At 37.2% G+C, this 19,475-nt stretch overlaps 1 protein-coding gene across 2 annotated transcripts in view; it reads left to right on the forward strand.

The window, feature by feature from the left end:
- The window catches only part of TOX (thymocyte selection associated high mobility group box), a 308,486-nt gene that overhangs the window by 271,122 nt on the left and 17,889 nt on the right, over window positions 1–19,475 (forward strand). For both annotated transcript variants that reach the window (XM_032759710.2, XM_058444146.1), the window contains 2 exons: window positions 5,904–6,134; window positions 17,246–17,326. In XM_032759710.2, coding sequence (XP_032615601.1) covers window positions 5,904–6,134; window positions 17,246–17,326 — 312 coding nt within the window. The remainder of the gene's footprint in view (window positions 1–5,903; window positions 6,135–17,245; window positions 17,327–19,475) is intronic.

The following is a 19,475-nucleotide window of genomic DNA, read 5'->3' on the forward strand; positions in this document are numbered from 1 at the left end:
TACAAGTGGCCTATAACCATATGTGGTTAGCAGCTACCCTTTTAGACAGAGCAGAGAGCATAGCTATCATTCTAGAAAATTTTACGAGACAGTGCTACTCTAGACTTTAGAAGTCAAGTACTCTCAGAAAGTTAGGATTTAAAATTATAAGCTTCCATCCATCTATGCAAGAAGTCAGGATCCAGACAATACCCAAAATTAAGGTCCAGGGACAGATTATAAATCCATTTAGCTAATTTTTCTACCACAGTCATATTTATCATCATTGTGTTTATTCCAAATAGTTTGTGGTCATAAGCACCAAGTATCTTTCAAAGTGCATCCGTTACTGACATGAAAGTGGATCCAAATTACAGCAGCATTTCTGTCTTCAAGGAGGCTTTGGACACAACAATGATCATGTGTTTTTCACACATGTGATGAAGCTACTTCCAAAAGTAGGCCTTACAAATTCCCAGTTCATTACACGGAATCTAAAATGGCAGCTCATTTCTGCATCCTTTCCACACAAGAAAAATGAAAAATAAAAAATAAGATCCCCACAGATCAGGGGGCAATGCCCAGTGTTCGTAAGACAAACAGCTTTATATTTCATAGAGCAAAGCCCAAGTACTTGGGTACATGAGAGATCCAACTACAACAAGGAGTTTCCATTCCATTCTACTGCATTCTAAAGAGCAAAGATATTGTGAATACTCACTAGTCCTTTATACAAGAACATTGAGCAATATAATAAACAATTCCCTCCAAAGTACATTTTATCTGATAATAAATAGAGATCTTTCATGCATAGTTTTTTCTCCTTATGTAAGTCTTCAGTGGAAGTCAGGGCATTGTCTTAGATTATAGTTCAGTTCTTTGAGGGCAATTTTATAAATGGTCAGAATATTATGATCCAAGAATCTAGCTTTGGTGATCTAGTTTAGTTATTGAAGGAGAGGCAGTGAATCTTGAGTAATGAATATTTTATGTGTATCCTTTAGATTGGTCTTCTCAGATGCCAGTTTTCTTGCATGGCAGAAAATTCAAACCAAGGTTAACATGAGTATTTAAAGGGAAGGCATAGTGTGATGTTGACTGAAAGCAGATCAATATGCTCTTGTTTTTAGGCATGACAAAGACAAAGATGATATAATCTTTTAAGACTGGCTGGTAGTCTGCTTTAATGGGGGCAACACCATAGCTTTACAGTCTAGTGCCTCTCAGGTACTCAATCAGATATACAATGGAAGCCCCAGAGTTACACTCCATAATGCATAAGTGATGTCTCCTGAGCCTTGAAAATGTGGAGGCAGAAGTCATGAAATACTTGCTTCTGTTAAACAAAACTTTGAGCAACATTGCATTCAGCTGGCCCTCCAGGACAAACCAGGAAAATAGGCAAAGCCTCCAGGCAACTAACAAAATGGATTGGCTGCGTGGAATTATTTAGGGTTTTCTATAGGGTTGCTATCCATCGCCTCAAAATGATAACTGGTGGTTTTCGTATGATTGAGCATCTTACTGGCAGTAACAAGTTCTCCTGCTTCTTCAGGACATCCCTAAAAGTAGGGCCTGTTGTCAAATGCAAGAGGATGACTGTCCTCCTACCTGTTACAGCAAGGAATCACACATCCAGTAGATCTAAAGCCTGTACCATACTGTCCAAATACCAACTTAAAAAGGAGATAAGCATGATGATCAGTGGTTCAAACACAATTTTGGACAATAGAGGAGGGAAATTGTCTTAGTCCATTTTGTGCTGCTGTAACAGAATACCTGAAAGTGGGTAATTTATAAAGAACAGAGATACATTTCTTACAATTCTAGAGGCTCAAGAGGCCCTTGGCGAGAGCCTTCTTGCTGTGTCTTCCCATGGTAGAAAGCAGAAGGACAAAGAGCACATGTATGACAGAGAAAGAGAGAGAGAGGGAAAGTTGTCTTTTTTCTGTCTTTTTTGTTCTATCCAGGACCCCAGCCTATTGAAGGGTGGCTGGCCACATTGAGGGTCTATCTTCCCCACCCAGTCTGCTGACTCACCCCAGTCTCCTCTGGAAACCACCCTCACAGACACACCCAGAAGTAGTATTTTACCAGTTCTCTAGGAATTCCTTAATCCAATCAACTTGACACCTAAAATTAACCATCACAAAAACTATTTAAATAATGTGGGGAAATCTTTTAATAAGAGCATTTAAATTGCATGATGGGAAATTTATCTCTATGATTGACATTTGATTATTTTCCAGAAAGATTGATATAATCTGTAATCATGGAGATTTCAATGTGTCAGATCATTAATTTTTTAATTAAAATTTAAAATGAGTCTAGGTAATATTCCATATGAATAAGCATTCATTTATTTCTGTACTTTGTTCCCAATTTCTCTTAATCTTTGATGGAATATGAGGATGACTCTTTTTGTAGCTTTATTGAGGTATAATTGAAAAATAAAATTGTATATATTTAAAGTGTACAACATGATGTTTTGATATATGTGTACGTCATGAAATGATTACCACAATAAACTAATTAACCTATCTATCACCTCACCTAGTCACTTTTTTTAAAATGAGAATGCTTAAAACCTACTCTTTTAACAAATTTCAAGTATACAACACAGTATTAACTGTAGTCATCGTGCTGTATGTTAGATCCCCAGAACTTATTCATCTTATAACTGAAAGTCTGTACCCTTGACCATTCTATCTTTAGTATTCTTCATTGTGGACCTTGTTGACTCCTTTTGCCTCCTTTTAAATAAATATTTTATGATTGTGACTGTAAGAATGGCCATGTTTACAAAATATTATCATTTTGCATTAATATTTTTGTTACTACTATAACAAACGTTAAACATTTACTATGTATCAGGGACCATGATACGTGCTAGTGGGCAAAACCAGGCCCAACCCCTGCCTTCATAGTGCCTACACACGGACAGGAGTAGATCTAACAACCACGTACATTATTGTGTAATTACAAGCTTGATACGTGCTATGAATGGAAATATACAAAACTAAATAAGCTTGACTTAAGTTTGAAATATCTTTGAGACTTGCAAATACAGATGTCAAATAACAGTTGTTTCTGTGTGTGCAAAACTCAAGGGAAACATGAACTTGGAAACCATCCACCCACAAATAGTAATGGAAACCCTGCTTACATGTGAGATTACCTAAGTACACTAACAAGACAAGGGAGTTTACTGCAAAACAAATCAGAAATTGCTACCAATTAATGGCCAGGTGGAAAAGGATGACCCTAAAATGATTCTGGAAACATCAGGGCCAGTGAGGTAGGAGTAAAACTCAGAGACGGTGATGTTAGGGAACCAGTGGGAGAGAGGGCCCTCACGGCGAGAATCGGGTAAGGGGGAGACTCAAGCATCCACTGGATTCAGCAGTGTGGCCAGTGGAGATCTAATTGAGAGCTAAGTGACAGGAAAGCACATGGAAATAGATTGCAGAGGCTGCGTCAGGCCAGCACAGCCAACCACTTGGAGGAGTTTGGTTGTGAAAAGGAGAAAAATATGGCCATGGGTAGCTTTGGGGCACAGAAAAATTTTGCTTGTTTGTTTTGTCTCTCAAGATATCGAAGTGCCAGTTGGAAGAGTAGAGTTCAGAGGGTGTGACTGAGGCCAGCCTCCCACCCCTAGGCATCTGCTTTAATCTGTGTAGAATAAGACCTGGACATCAGGGTATTAAAAGCTGACCAGGTGATTCTAATGTGCAGCCATGTTTGAGAAGCACCAGTCTAGGTCATATATATGCCTATGTGTTTTAATATAGCATTATTATTCCGGTTTGTCGAATATCAAGCACCAGACATGCTGAGTCTCTGACAGATTTACATGGTGGCCAGTGACTTCACAGGATCACCTCTCTGATCCATCTCAGGGAAGTTATCATCTAGTGTTAATCTACATTAGCTTGTCAACTTGGTTCACAGCATCCTGTCCCCCTGCGGTTCTTTGATCTGCTTCAGTAGACAATTTCAGAATGATAATCTTTTTAATAGGTTTCTCAATAAAGACAAAGACAAAGAAATCACTTAGCTTTTGCTTATCTCTTTTTGGTGCTTGGGTATATCTTTCACACTGATTATAAGGTATCACATGTTAATATTAAAGTATTTTCCATCCACCCATTCAATGAATTATTTTGAAAGTTTATACCATGTCATAATTGATATTTGAATACCCTTTTAAAGTTCTACACATATATAAATATATACCATCTTAGTCATTATAAAATGGCACCATACCTGGTTTTCACTAGAGGAAACAGAGGCCCGGAGAAATTAATTTAACCAAGGTAACAGCTAAAAATAGTAAAAAGAGGGCATGAAGCAAGGTCCTCTGAAATCGTATCCACAGACCTCTCTGTACATCATGCTTCATCTCCCATGGTCGCAGTTATTTTACACAAATACCCCACCTAGGAATTTATCTAAATAAGATATATATTACATTATATCTGCAGAGAGAAGGCAACTACAACCACCACAATAGAAGGTGAGGGTACAGAAGCTGCCTTGACACTTCGTTCGGGGGCAAGGCATGTGGAAATTGAATCCTTCAGATGCAGCCCTATTTTGTATTCATGTAGACTCATTTAATTTTAGAGCCGGAAAGAAATCCTATCCAAAATGCTTTATTTTAGAGGTGGATGAATTGATATCACATCTAGTTAGTAACAAAGATAATATTCAAATGCAGCCATCTTAAATATGTTCAATGTGTTTTTCCCAGTTGTATCAGAATAACAATTAAAATTATCAAAATATTCATATTTTAGGAACACGGGAGAAAATAGAATCTACTTTTAAATTGAGTAAAAACCTTTTCTAGAACTCTCTAGAATCTGATTTCTGGAGGTGCACTCTCCAATATGGTAGCCATTAGTCATATGTAGCTATTTAAATTTGAACAAAGTTAAAAATTTAGCTCCTGATTAACCCTAGCCACATTTCAAGTGCTCACTAGCTTCATATGGTTAGTGGCTGCCATACAGAATAGTGCAAATCATAGAACTTTTCCATCATTGTAGAAGGTTCCACTGGACAGCACTGATCTAGGGTCTAGACCATACCATTCTTTAAACCATGAGCATCGCTGGGTTTTCCTGGCAGCATTCCGTAGACATAGGGGCAAAGTCAAAAGCCATTTGACTTTATTTATTGGGCATGCTGCCCCCAAGGTTTTAAAGCCATAATTAGAAAGACAAGGATGGCTGGACACGGTGGCTCACACCTGTAATCCTAGCACTTTGGGAGGCCAAGGCAGGTGGATCACCAGGTCAGGAGATTGAGACCATCCTGGCCAACATGGTGAAAACCCATCTCTGCTAAAATACAAAAAATTAGCCAGGTGTGGTGGCGCGCGTCTGTAGTCCCAGCTATTGGGGAGGCTGAGGCAGGGGAATTGCTTGAACTCGGGAGGCAGAGGTTGCAGTGAGCTGAGATCGCACCACTGTACTCCAGCCTGGCGACAGAGCAAGACTCCGTCTCAAAAAAAAAAAAAAAGACAAGGATAACTTCCTTAGAAGAAAACAAGTTAGATTTTTCATCCAATAGTGTTACCACAAGAGAAACCTGTCATTGACACAGTTACAGTGTAAGAGAAAAAGTTAGGAATGTTAAGGGGTTGTATTTAATAGTGCAATAATATAAAAAGAGCCAACTTTTTTCAAAGCTAGGTAAGTAAAGTTGGGAGTAGGATGAATATGAAGACTACTTGAAATATGCAGTTTCATCTGGGGAAAAAAAAACAATAACAAAACAATGTGTCCCTTAGAAAAGCTTGTGTTTGAGTGATGTGAATGGGTGAGTCTATGTGTCTAAGTCTCAAAGGAAAAAAACAATATGTCTTGTCCTCAAATTGTCTCAGTTCCCCTATAATTCTCTTTTGATTTCTCTTTCAGATCAATGGTGGAGAGAAGCGGCCTGCCTCTGATATGGGGAAAAAACCAAAAACTCCCAAAAAGAAGAAGAAGAAGGATCCCAATGAGCCCCAGAAGCCTGTGTCTGCCTATGCGTTATTCTTTCGTGATACTCAGGCCGCCATCAAGGGCCAAAATCCAAACGCTACCTTTGGCGAAGTCTCTAAAATTGTGGCTTCAATGTGGGATGGTTTAGGAGAAGAGCAGAAACAGGTAAGGGATTCCCAGTGGAATGGGAATCTACATAAGCTGAGATTGTGCAGTCTGAAGAAATGGCTTCCCAGGGCTTCGAGTAATTTCTTTAGATCCCAGAACAGACGCTGAGCATGTGTCCCCATCCGAACCAGACTTTCTGAGACGTTCACATAATGTTATACTCCTTTATTACTCCTCCATAAATAGCATGTTGATTCCTTTGTTTCAAAGTTTATATAGTTTAGTTACTTTTGGAAGCACTTTTACATATCTCAGCCAGGATTGCCTTATTCCTTAATGTTGCCAATGTGAACATGAAGACTGAAAAAAAAGTCCTAAAAGTATTTTGAAAACTGTCCACACCTCTCTTCAGCACTTACTATTTACCATTTTGTCATCAAAACCCTCTTTGCTCTTTGCTAAATGAACCTCAAATTCAAGAGTTTCCGCCCCTAGCCATTCCCTAAAGACCGCCAGGGGCTGTTATTCAATCCCCAATATGTATTTACACCATATTTTTGGGCTGTGTTAAATGGGACCAGATGCCTGGTTTTTTCCTTCTCTCATGTATTGCCCTGGTGTGACTGAGGACCATGCTCAGGGAAGGCCACGTGAGACACCACGGACACAGCACAAATAGCTCAGAAGGTCTTAAAGAGGATTGGAGTCATAGAGAGAGTGAGGGTTCAGGAGAGGATGGAGCCCACCTAAACAAAGAAGTAATGTTGATCCGACATTTCTAAACCAGGAACTAGATGGCCATGGTCACCATCTAAAAATCTCAGCATCATAAACAAAAATTTAAAAGCATTTTCATTAAAATAAGTGATTGAAATAACTATGTAGATGCAGTTTTAGCCATTGCAGAATACTGAATTGCATTAGTGATGAACTGGTGTCATATTTTATTCTTAATTAGAGTCATCAATCTTTCCTCATCATGTCCAGGAATTATGTAAATACAAAAAAAGCCCACACCTATTTATGCATCTAGAAGGATCTATATATTGTGTTTATATTATATATTAACATCTATAAAGTATATAGTGTCTTATAGTTTTAAAAGCACTTTTGCATTATTTATTTGATTTGTTCTACTCAATACTCATAGATATACAGGGAAATTATTACCCAAATTTTGCAGATTACAAAATGGGGCCATATAAATTAAATTCATTCGTTTATTCAACCAATATTTGTTGAGCACGTATGTGCCAGGCACTGTTCTAGGCACTGAGGATAGAACAGAGAATAAGACAAACAGACCCCCCATTGTGTTGAATGATTTATCTACAGTTACATGCCTGGTACGTAGAATTACCATGAATAAAACTTGTCACTCAACTTACAATGCTTTTCCTAACAAACCCTATGAAATTAATGATGGGGATAATGACAAAACCAGTTGCTAAGGAAACATAGAACTTGCTCTTCCAGGTCCCTCCATTCTCTCTTTTCTGTAAGTCAAAGCTGTCTTCTAGAATCTGAAATCTCTACATATTTCCCTACGTCCTTTTCAAGATTGCCAGCCTGAAGGAGTGCTGTCCTAGGAAAGCACAGGCCTGCCCTATGGAGCTCTGTGTTGCAAGAGTTTTCTTTAAGAACAGGAAACACACCACCGAAACGTTCTCTGTACACTCAATTAAAATACCCACTCACCATTAGAGGGTAGTTGACATTGTATTATGGGATTCTAATCGAAACCTAACATGTTGTTGCAGAATTTTAAAGCTAGTTTCTATTCTAACTTGGGTCAGTTTGCTCTCACACTGCCAAACCTGAGATGTGGTTCCCAACTGATGTTGGACAATCAGGGTGAATTGTACAGTGACTTGACTTCTCCACTCAGCAGAGCCTCACTGAATGAGAAACTAAGTGTATTCCAACCAGCAATCCCAACCCCCTCCCTGTTCCCTTAATGTCACCTTAATGCCTCCCTGCTCCACCCATGATGCCACATATGAAGACATAGCTCGCTGTCTCCTCCAGTAAGCCCTCTGTGCGTTCTTGAATATGCACCTGGCTTCAGTACCATAAACTTTGTTGCTTTGTGAGACAAAATTTCCTGGAGAAAGCATCCCAAAAGCAATTCCCTTCCCTAGGGATTGGGTACAGCAATTCTTGTTCATCTGAAGACACATGATTCCCCTGTGAAGGCTCAGCCCCTCTTCCCTACCTAAGACTTAGTGACTGAACTGGGAGTATTGTTTCAAGGCTCATTTGTGCCTCTTCAGTGTCTACTTTGCCAAACTCTTCATTTCTGGAAACATCAATCGCCTGCTCTGCCACTCACCTTACTTCTCTTCTCTATCCTCTGACCCCAGTTACATTTTCCTAATTATTTTCCATATTCAAGAGCAGTGGTTTTTAAAGAGGGAGGTCTGCAAAGGCGTTCCCTAGCCCACGATTGGTTCTTTACACTGTCAGTATTAAAAAATAAATCCCTGTTCTCATGTTTCTGATGGAAAAGAATAATGATGTTCTTATGATGAAAATCAGGTAGTTCCTCAAGGCAGTAAATATCAGGCAGCAGGTTTCTTCCCACTAATTCTATTACACTAAGGCTTTTTATTTTTAATACAGCAAGAGGAGAATATTAAGATAGCATTTTGCATTCATTTTGTCTGACCATCAAAGTTATTTACAGACCCCAAAAATATGAGATTCACTGCTCTCAACTGTCATGTTAAAAAGGAAAATCACTCCCATTTTCCCATTCTGGCATTCAGAATCAAGGCTGGTCTCCCTAATGTGGCTATAATTACAATTATGTGCAAGGCTTTTTAATTGTATACATATGATGGCAAATATTTTTCTCTTTCTCTTTTGTATGTTTCTCTTTTGTAGGTTTCATATGTTGCCTAGTTTAGTAAGTAACTTGTAATGAGTATACCTTTGGGTTGTCTCTCAGTGAAAATAGGGTTTGGGGGAGCAAATTCATTTTATAAAGGATAAAATTATATAATAGCTGACTTATATAAATCATTTGGTATCATAAAGCAGTTTCTCAATCAAAATCCAGTTGCTAAAACAATTATGCCAAGATTGAGAGAAATAAATTTTTTTATCTTATAAAAGTAAATATTTTAAAATTTGAACACTTGTTTAAGAGTTACCAAAACAAGGCATTGGGATGACCAAAACAGTTTTGGCCACTCTAAAATGATTTGTTCCCATGCCGTATGCTCCTTTGACTTCACAGAAGTTCAACATAACCTATCATTTGAACGTAAAAGATGATCTTGCTTAATCAAGAGAGTGAGGCTGAAGATTATGCCAAAAGGTATGGTGTAGGACACGCGTTGGATGCAGGCCTGTGCCAGAACCAAGCAGGGAGAGGGTCAAATTAATGAAATCAGACACTGCTTACAAAAGGGAGCACATTGCACTGGCTGGGCCACTGCTCTGCTGCTCCGCAGCAGCCCTTCTCTAGCAGTTTGCTAGAGTCATCAGCAGAGCAAACGTGCCTGCCTGAAATGCACATTTGGGCATCCAGAAAATTTCAGCAAAATATCCCAAAGTGTTATAACAGTAGATTACCACCTGTTTTCTCCCTTTATGTTCACTCATTGTGCCAACATACTATAATATCTCCGTTTCAAACTTAAATTAATTGTGTTCTGTTCTCATTTAATATTCAAGTTGGGGAGCACACATACTGCTATGTATTTTTAAAAGAACGTTCCTGGAGCAGATTCGAGGCAGACAATTAAAATTCAAAATTTTGGACAAATATGCATGTTACAGAACCAACCATGTGATGCTGTTGGCATTGTGTAGGCAGCTGGTTCCGGTGGAAGGCTAAGATTTCATGTGCCACAATTGTTCCAAAATCCTGTTGTCATCATAGCCCACAATTATGAACAGCTACAAATATAAACACAAACTGGGAAAAATGGTCAAAATTATTGATGACTTATTGGGGGCCTCAGAAAATTACAATATTTAAGGAAAAACGGCTATTAGTGAGATTACAATTGAATGTTTTCTTGACAGCCAGAGGGAACATGACTAATAGAGCTGCTGTGTGTTTATATCACATGCTTCCTCATTGTGGAGTATAGGCGGGAGTAAGAAGCCACTGCAGAAGGGCAGATCTTTATTTTCAGAATCCATGGTGAGTGAGAAACAATATGTACTTTGGTTTCTGTGAAGAATCTTTCAAAGAAGAGAAATCAAAAGGAAGCTGAAAGAAGCGATAAAAATCCTCAAGGAACACAAAACCTCCCTTATGAATCATTCCTACCAAAGCCACTGAACAAACTCCACATATCAGAGATCTCCCCATTTTAATACTTTGGAAGATGGTACTGAATCTGGAATGGGAGCAGAATTGTGTTTGGGATTCCAACCGGGGGTTTTAAATGCTAATGACTCGTAAGACAATGGAGAGCCCATTTCAGAAGCATACTAAGTTGTTTAAAAGGCACCAGATGGAGAAGGAAATAAAACATAAGTATTGCTGTGATGTTGGTCTCTGCTACTTATCTTTCACGGACTGGAACCTGCAGAGAAAGAAAAATAAGTTAACAATATCACACCCTTTGTATTAGGATCCTAGGAGTTTGAGCAACCCTCAGCATCTTTTTTATGAGGTTCCAGCTAAATTTCCTGTCTACCTCCATTATTTCTAAACTCTCTGATTCTGGTCATTGTAGTGGAGGACCTGGGTTCACAGTGACAATATAGAACAAATAAAACCCTACAAAATAAAAGAGCTCGTCCCACTCTGAAGCAGAAAGGGTTGGTCCAAAGAGCTATAAAGTGTTCTTGGGTCCTTTTTAGCCACGGCAAGCCGGCTCTTAAGTGAAAAAGGAAAGTCACCTTAAATCAGAACCAGATGTAAATTACTAAATGAACCTTAAGTTCCTAATTGGAGACACAGTCAGGCTGTAAGACATTTAGCAAATTACAAACAAAATGTTCTTGTTTACATTACATTAAATGGCTTTAAAGCTGCAGCCAAAGAGCTAAATAAACATGCTGTTTTGCTAAAAATGGAGTGGAAAGCCTATTCAGTTTAGTGTATTCAGGAGAAACCGCAGCCCACGGTACCCAGAGCATGTATTTTTCTAAATGCTAGCCCTGTCGTGGAAGAGGAGAGTAGATTTACCTAGAGATCCAGAACCTAATGAGCAGTTCTCACTTGCAGGGAAACTGTTTGAATACTGTTAACTTATGCCTTCTTTCAAGATGCATAATTCATATCCAAGGATATTAGCCATAGCAGTTCAGCTCAATAGCAACACCTCATTATTTTATTCCTCAGTATTTATTCCTATGTTTGACGCCTCGTGAAATTACTGTTAATGTGTTTATATAAGGGCAGATCTGACACAAGTGGGAAGAATGTAATTTCCTACTCATTCTTTCCTGCTGCTGTGTCCTCTTCCCTGGTAGAAGTGGCAAGTGTAAATAGTTAATTTGCTTCAATTATGAGCCTGTCCTGCTAAATTAGAAGCAGCAGGGATATGAAGAGCCAGAATCATACTTATGAGGCAGCTGACAAATCCTCTGAGCCCACAGAATCAAATCATTTCCTCTTCATTGGGGCTCAGACACCCACTACATAATGCTGTCGGGGTTTCTTTTTCCCCTTTAGCTTCTGATAAAATTTGGATTTTTATGTCAACAATACTTAAGGTTAACTAAAATCCTGTCGCACTATAACATTCACACATGTGTTTATCTTGGCCATTTTCTTTTAAACATTAAGCATTTTCCCAATTTTTTAAAAACTAGGAGTGAAGGATATGTAAAACAGTTGCTCACTGAAAAACTGTAGAATGTAAGCAAAGTCCATGTTCACACAAATTTGAAACTGAGCAATGAAAATTATTACATGAAATGGTGAGCATACTTGTAAAATTCAGGTATTTATCTATATATTTATTACATATATTATATATATCCACATATACAATTATTGGTACATAAATGTGATTCTTACATGCCTTTATGGGCATAAGCATTTGTTTTACACATATACAAATATTCATGTGCTGAGACACCATGGGAGCAGACATTTCATTTGAAATTTTCCATGATGTTGGCAGGAAAATAATTTAAACATAATACTCCTTCAAGTCTGTTGTGCTTTATCTATAATTGGAAAACATGTTTGGGTGGATTGTATACCTGTGTATCAATCCACTGTTTCCATTGATGTACATTGTAATTCAGAACATGCAGTTCAGTTTCATCCTTAGCACACATGCTAATGCTGATTCATAGAAGGAGAAACCTGAGACCATGGATTAGATGCTCAATAAATATTTCATGGGCACCTACGATGTTCCAAGCATGCTGGGGCTTCAGCAGTGAACAAAAGAGACCAGGCCTTGCAGTTGTATGTCTTGAGAGAAGAATCAAAAGGAGTTCTCATGGCTAGGAGAAACCATTGAGCAAAGAAAGATGGAACATTTGACACCAGACTCATTTTATTCACACCATGGTTTTACCATATACCTGTTCTAGTATATTAGGTAAAATAATCACCCATTCTAGTCTGTTTTCTTATCTGCAAAATGGGGATTATCCCATATTCATTATGCCAGTGCAACATTTTTATTGAAAGAATTAGAGGTAACATATAGAGAGAGTGCAGGATCCACAAAATGCACACAATGGAGGCATAATTTTTAATGACTTTTTGATTGTAATTTTATAACATCGGTGCCTCACACCACAGTAGGCACATATTGGGCACTCAGTAGATTGGTAAGCGTAACTCAACAACATCATACTTTCCTTAGTGACCTTCACTTAATAAATCAACAGATATGTATTTCGTAGCCATTTTTTTCAGGCAAGGACCTGGGTTCGGATTCTTACCATTCCAGAAACAGGTCAAACCGATATGCTGAGACCATTTACCTGGGTCAGACAGTCCTCAAAAGGAATCCACAGCAAGACGTTTGTCACATTGTATAATGTTTTCAATCCTCTGAGTACCACTTTCTAAAGGCCTTGGAGCCTAAGAAAATGCTGAGCGAGTTACACAAGATGGACATTTAACCATTAAGTTAAATGGACTAAGTTCTAAATAAAATATAGATGCACTTGCTCTAACTGACCTAAATAAAACAGCCTTGAAAGAAGCTGAAAATTTTAAATTTCTAAAAAATATTGCAGGGAATTGTGGTTAAATTCTAAATCCTTATACATTTCTAAGGATTTTCTATAAATATGAAATAGTAGTGGGAAAAACTACATTTGAACTTACCCAGAATGAAGAATGCCTTTAGTTTTTGGATAGAATCCAGAATTGGGAGAATTTTACATTTTTTCTTCTTATTATTGTAAAGACTGTTGAAATAAACTATGACTAGAGATTAACTAAGGGCTAGAGCAGAAAAGAAGGAAGGAAGAAGGAATTAAATGGCATTTATAAGATTTTGCTTTTCTATATGAGCTAGATGGATTGTTTGCTTAGGGAAGAAGCAGAAAGTAAAAGGAAAATGACAGATTGTATGAGAAATTTTTTCTGTTTGAGTTTCTCATATCGTTGATATTGAACTGCTGATTTCAATTAGGGATTATTAGCTTATGAAAACATGTGTACATGCTGGTATTTAGAGCATTTCAAAAATGCCTCAGTGAATCACTAGATCATGTGACAGGATTTGGGTTCTCTAGAATTGCTATTTGATGACTATCTACGTATGTTTTAGTTTAGCCATTATATATGTTTTAGTTTAGCCACTGAGATGCAATCCTTAGATGGGATATGGTAGCTTTCTTGGAATAACAAACCACAGCATATAACTTAGTTAGGACAGGATGAATTCAAATGTGTTTGGATGAGTGGGGGAAAATGATAAATGATGTATTATGATTTTTAGATCCTCATCTGGCCAACTTTTTACTTTATTTCAAACAGCTGTGGACCATTTGGAAGCCATTTTGTAACTCAACTAAATACTAATATTTACTGTATGAATCACATACCTTTAAAATATTTGTCTTTCCCTAAGAGTGAGAGATCATTTCTTTCCTAAACTGAACTTTGACATAAATCAGACCCATCTTTGTCAGTTAGAAGGTCTGTGCACTTGCTCGTGGCAGTGGTTGTTCATTGCCAAATGCTGTGCTGGGATATCTTTGCTCTCTGCAAGCAGAGGACTTTCTTTATCTATCATTAGAGGCTTTGAAATGTTTTTGAGAGATTTTTTACGATAATTTTTAAACATCTTTTTTTAAAGCCTTTCCCCTACTTCACCTGCATGTGGAATTTTTATATATCATTATCATTCATTCATAGTTGAGGCCTTTCTTCAGACATTTCCATTAAATATAGAATTCAAGCAACATCCTTGTCCAATTTTAGAAGGTAACATCAGAAAGACATACAGAGTGTACAAAATGGGAGCCATCAGGTAGTTCTCAAAGATTGAGGTGCTAATTACTATTGAGGAGACCACCTCAGATTTTAATTCTGGTCCATGCTACTCCCCTTTCAACACAATTACAGGAATCTACCTTCTGAAATGACCCCCGTTTGAATTCTCCCTCTGAACATCTGCAGCTATTCAGGAAAGAGTGTATCCATCAATCCATGTAATGTGACATGATGAGTTTACTCTTTTCTAAAGTGGTATTTAGGCACTTATGCGATGATCCCACATAGCCAATCATCAATAGCCAATAGGGAGCCATTTGTAGAAAACAGGGGACTCTGCATGCTAGTCAGGTATCCTGTAACAACATCGATTCTGGAGGGAAACCAGGGGCACATATGCAGCCTGAAACATGTGGAGTTAGCCACCTTTCTTCCCTGGTTGTTAAGCAACAAATTTCAGGAAAGTTAACACTTTGTGTGATGTTAACTGCCAGGAGCTCAACAAAGGGACAGCATCGTAGTCACACTGTTGCTGTTTCAGTAGAAACCAATGAAAGAAAAATGATAGATGCTGTAGTCAGACCATCTGGCAATACTGTCTTATCTGCCACAACTTAGAAAATGCCACTGTGGGCAATGCTATGAACCAAAGTGCATTCTATTTGCCTTTGAAAGCAAAACACATCCTAGTTAGCTGAACGGGAGTCATTTGGAGTAGTACATTAATAAAAGCATGATAGAAATGCTTAGGGTATACAAAGATGCATTACCATAAAAGACCTATTGACTAAATGTTTGCTTCAAAGTCCTGAATAGGATTTCTATCTGTATGGGAGAAAAACCCTCTTGAAAGTTTTGAAGTATTAAAAGCAAATGTAAACATTGTCAGTTTAAGGTCATTAATTATAAATTATGTCTTTGAGAAGAGGTTTAAGGAAAAACTATAAACAGAAATCTGTCTCTCAAAAAAAGTAAATCAATGAAAAGCAGGAGAGCTGTTTCGTGGCTGCACCAAGGCTTACGATACACACAGATCACACTGTTCAAAGGCACTTACTTGACTTTAGCATTTATTTGTTTTCACGTGTGAATGTCCAAAAAAGAATTTGAATTTGACTTCCAATAATTAGCTCAGTAAATTTAGAATACTCCTGTGCTTGAACCAAAGGATTTATTGGCTTTTTGCTTAAAAAAAAACTCTGAAATATAATTTTTAAAGTTTCTTTAGTTTCATACTTAGTACGATGGCACATTGATTATATGATAATATTGTACTAATTCTTAATTCTGTATTTTACTTGGCTTTTATTAGACCAAAATGCCAAATACAGAAGTCAAGGCTGAAGCCCACCCCCCCTCTTTAGGAGAAAAATTAGCCCATTCATTTCATACAGTCCTGTTATAATTCTGTTGACAAGGTTAGTCATTTGTTTACCTTAAGCAAAATGTTCTGCTTTAATTAAAATATTCATGAATAAATAATATTTCTCACATCTCGAATTTCATAGTTGGTGTTGGGCTCAGCAAACCACAGTCAGCATTTGAAACCATAAATTGACCCCTGCTGCCAAATGGCAGATATTTGGTCTTTAGACATAATTTATATTTAACTACTCTGACTAATTCTGAAGCCACTTTTCAATACTGATCTGTGTGTCTGTTTTTGAGTTCAGCATTACAAAATATTAGCCAAGCCTTATGCCCTGCTGTAAAATCCAAAATGTGAGAAATTTAAAATAGCCGTATCAATGAAAATACATTTCCATTTACACAGTGAAGGATGAAAAATATTTTGTTCTTTCAGGCTGATTTCAAAAGACTGCCAAAAATATACTCTAAAGCCTTGAAAGAATCAACTTAATGGTAGCAGACGGCCATGTGTGTTCACTTTGCTAATCTTTCATTTTCAACTCTAATGACTGCTCACTGTTTAACTTAGCGATGTGACCTTTAGCATACAAGCAAGTCATTTTTCAGTACTTTTGCTCAATTTAGGGTGATTTTGCTTTTATTTTCAAGATGATTCCCTCTCAGAAATGGAAAGCTTCTGTAAACTGAAATTCATTTCAGAACATTTTTACCTTTTCAAAATGAGATGTCCACAGACCCATGACATCCAGTGTTTTTCTTGGAAAGGACATGACCAGAGTGGACTGCAGGGCAGTGCACGCATGCAATCTACAGCCACTTGGGCTTCCCATTCCTCTCCCAAACGTGTCCTTAATCACCATCACTGTTTCCTGAGTCTTTGAAAGTAGAACTTAAAGGCTCCAAATCTTAACTCAGTGATGAACCTGCACTCTCCATTCTGTTTCCTTTGATTTGCTTATTGAACATGATTTGTCATCTCTAAATTCTGTCTTTGTTTTTGTATTTAGCATGGAACATATATATCAGGATGTGAATGTGCTGTGGAGTTATCTGCCCATTACATAAATATGAATGCCTTATTTACTCACATGTGGTTTCCCTGGGAAGCTTCGTCAGTAGTATCTTTGTAAGCCAACAACTACCTCTACACTCATATCTACCCAGATAAATCCTTTCATATGTTTTATGTAAAAGTGTAAAGTTTTACTGTTGTTAACTTTTTTTTTCTTTTCTAGTCTATTGCCATACTTCTTAAAAATCTGTTTCAGTAAGAAAACATAATCTTTGGGGAGATATATATTATTATATTATATAACTATAAGTGTGTATGTGTGTGCAATTATCATTCTATATTGTACTTCTCTGAAAACAAAAGCAGATGCACTTTCTAATTTAAGACTCTTTGCTGTTGTTGCAGGTCTATAAAAAGAAAACCGAGGCTGCGAAGAAGGAGTACCTGAAGCAACTCGCAGCATACAGAGCCAGCCTTGTATCTAAGGTAACGTGCAGTTGTGTGATATTGTGAAGGATTGTGGCCATCTCGGCGCAGACTTTGATAGTCACTTAAAGGCATAAAAGATCACTTTAACGATTCTGCACAATCTTCTTTGTTGGAAAAAAAAGTAAATTACAAACAAACTATATGATATGGAAATATTCATTCAGCTCCAAAAGACCAGAGCAGCATCCCCTGGGCCATTTCTAAAATATTGTCCACCTGTGGATGATTGGTTTTGTGGATTAGTCACAGTACATTCTTCAACCTGAGCCAACTTTCTACTTCTCCATATCCCCTTCTTAAATTGCCTCCAGGCCCCCATGCCATTGGCCTTTACTGAGGACATGCCAGCTGTAAGTTCTAGACTCATTACAGCAGCATTAGGAGGTAAGCAGGACCCAAAAATGTTTATAAATCACATCATTTTGTTTGAAAATAAAAACACCGCTTAAAAATATTTAGTGATTTAGAATATCTTAAACACTAGTTCTTCCTGTTATAAATACTCAAGAGTTGACTGATTGGTTTCATGTTATTAAAGATACAATTTCCGTCATGGAATTCTTCAGAAGGTAACCTCAGAGAAATGGACTCAGTCTATAAGCATTAGACACTGTTATCTCAAGTCGCAAATTGGCTGTTAGTGTGTTCACTGTGGTCTGGGGCTCTGGACTTCATCCCATTTCCTCTTAGAAAAGACTTTTTTTCTCATTCACAAATATCCAGACTCATTGTAACTCTAAAATAACTATATAAATTATGTTTTATTGAGGAAAATACATACTGAATATACTGATGCAGAGAAGAAAAGAGAGCCCAAAGTACAAATGCATAAGAAATTTCAGTAAACTATTTGTCTAATCCAGTCTTATGTTCTACTTCTAAGGTATGGCACTGTGAGAAAACTTTAGTTAGATATAATTCACCTTAAAATTTCGAACTTTTTTGTATTATCTCACACTTTCTAATTTATCTAACTCCCTCTGAAGCTATTTATATTTTCTGCTGATACCAACTCACATTTCTGCATATATTACATAGAATGTATATAAAATTATAACCTAAAAAGTGTAAAATATTAGATCAATATAGCCATTGGATTAAATAGTCATGTGGATATTGTTAACAGATAATTATGCCAAAAACATGACAGGGCTTTTAAAAAGTTAATTCTCCTTATTTCATCCAAGATCAGATTCTTTTTGAAGATTTTAAATAGAGTTTTAGTCAGAGCACTTTACATGGGAGCAAATCAATACATGAAGTCTCAATCCCAATACAAAGCACACTAGTTAATGATATGCAGATTGCCAGAATGCTGTGATACTGACTAAGCCTTTACTTTCAAAACAAGTGTCCTCAGATTTGCTCTTAGCTGCAACTTTTCTTACTATTCAGTTTCAGAGTTGCAACCCGCAGTGTACGGCAATTTGTATAAATGCTGCGAATTGCCATTTCTACATTTAAAAAACCAAGCACTTTTTTTACAGCTTACTCTGACATTTTTCTTCTCTTTGGCAGTAGAAATTTTGCTGGAGCTGTTGAATATCTATTTATGTACAACCATCTATTGTGTGTATACAAATTGAAGGAAAGTTACAAACATCCTCTCCAGGTTAAAAAAAAATGACCCTTCAGTGTCGTATGTGAGTGGATATTTGCATTGTAACTGTCTAGATATCATCAGAAAATTTTCCAACCTATCCTCCTATAAGATATAATCACATATATAAAAATCTAATTCTTTTCCATTTTAATTATGACAAGGCAAATAATAACCAGTCATATTTAAACATATTTTTTCTACATTATAATTTTTTATTATGTTATAGATTATTTCCCTATTTTAAAAGATTTAAAGGGGCAAACAGAAAATGCTACACGATATATTCCATAATTGCAACTCCCAGTAACCACCATGTGCCAACCAAGCTCTATTTTTTCCCCACCCCCAATTTGTATATTCATTTGACCAATCTTCCTGGGCTTGTGCTCTGTGCCAAGCACTATGCCAGGCTCAGAGAATGCCGTGGAAAACAGGCAAATCCTTTCCCTAGACTTGAAGAACTTTCTCTTTCGTCAAGGGAAATCGTTAGTGAAAACATAAACTAATAAATGATTGAGATTTGAGAATCCAAGTATTCTGGAG

This window comes from Hylobates moloch, unplaced genomic scaffold (assembly GCF_009828535.3).
Source record: "Hylobates moloch isolate HMO894 unplaced genomic scaffold, HMol_V3 SCAFFOLD_9, whole genome shotgun sequence".
In the NCBI taxonomy this organism is placed as follows: domain Eukaryota; kingdom Metazoa; phylum Chordata; class Mammalia; order Primates; family Hylobatidae; genus Hylobates; species Hylobates moloch.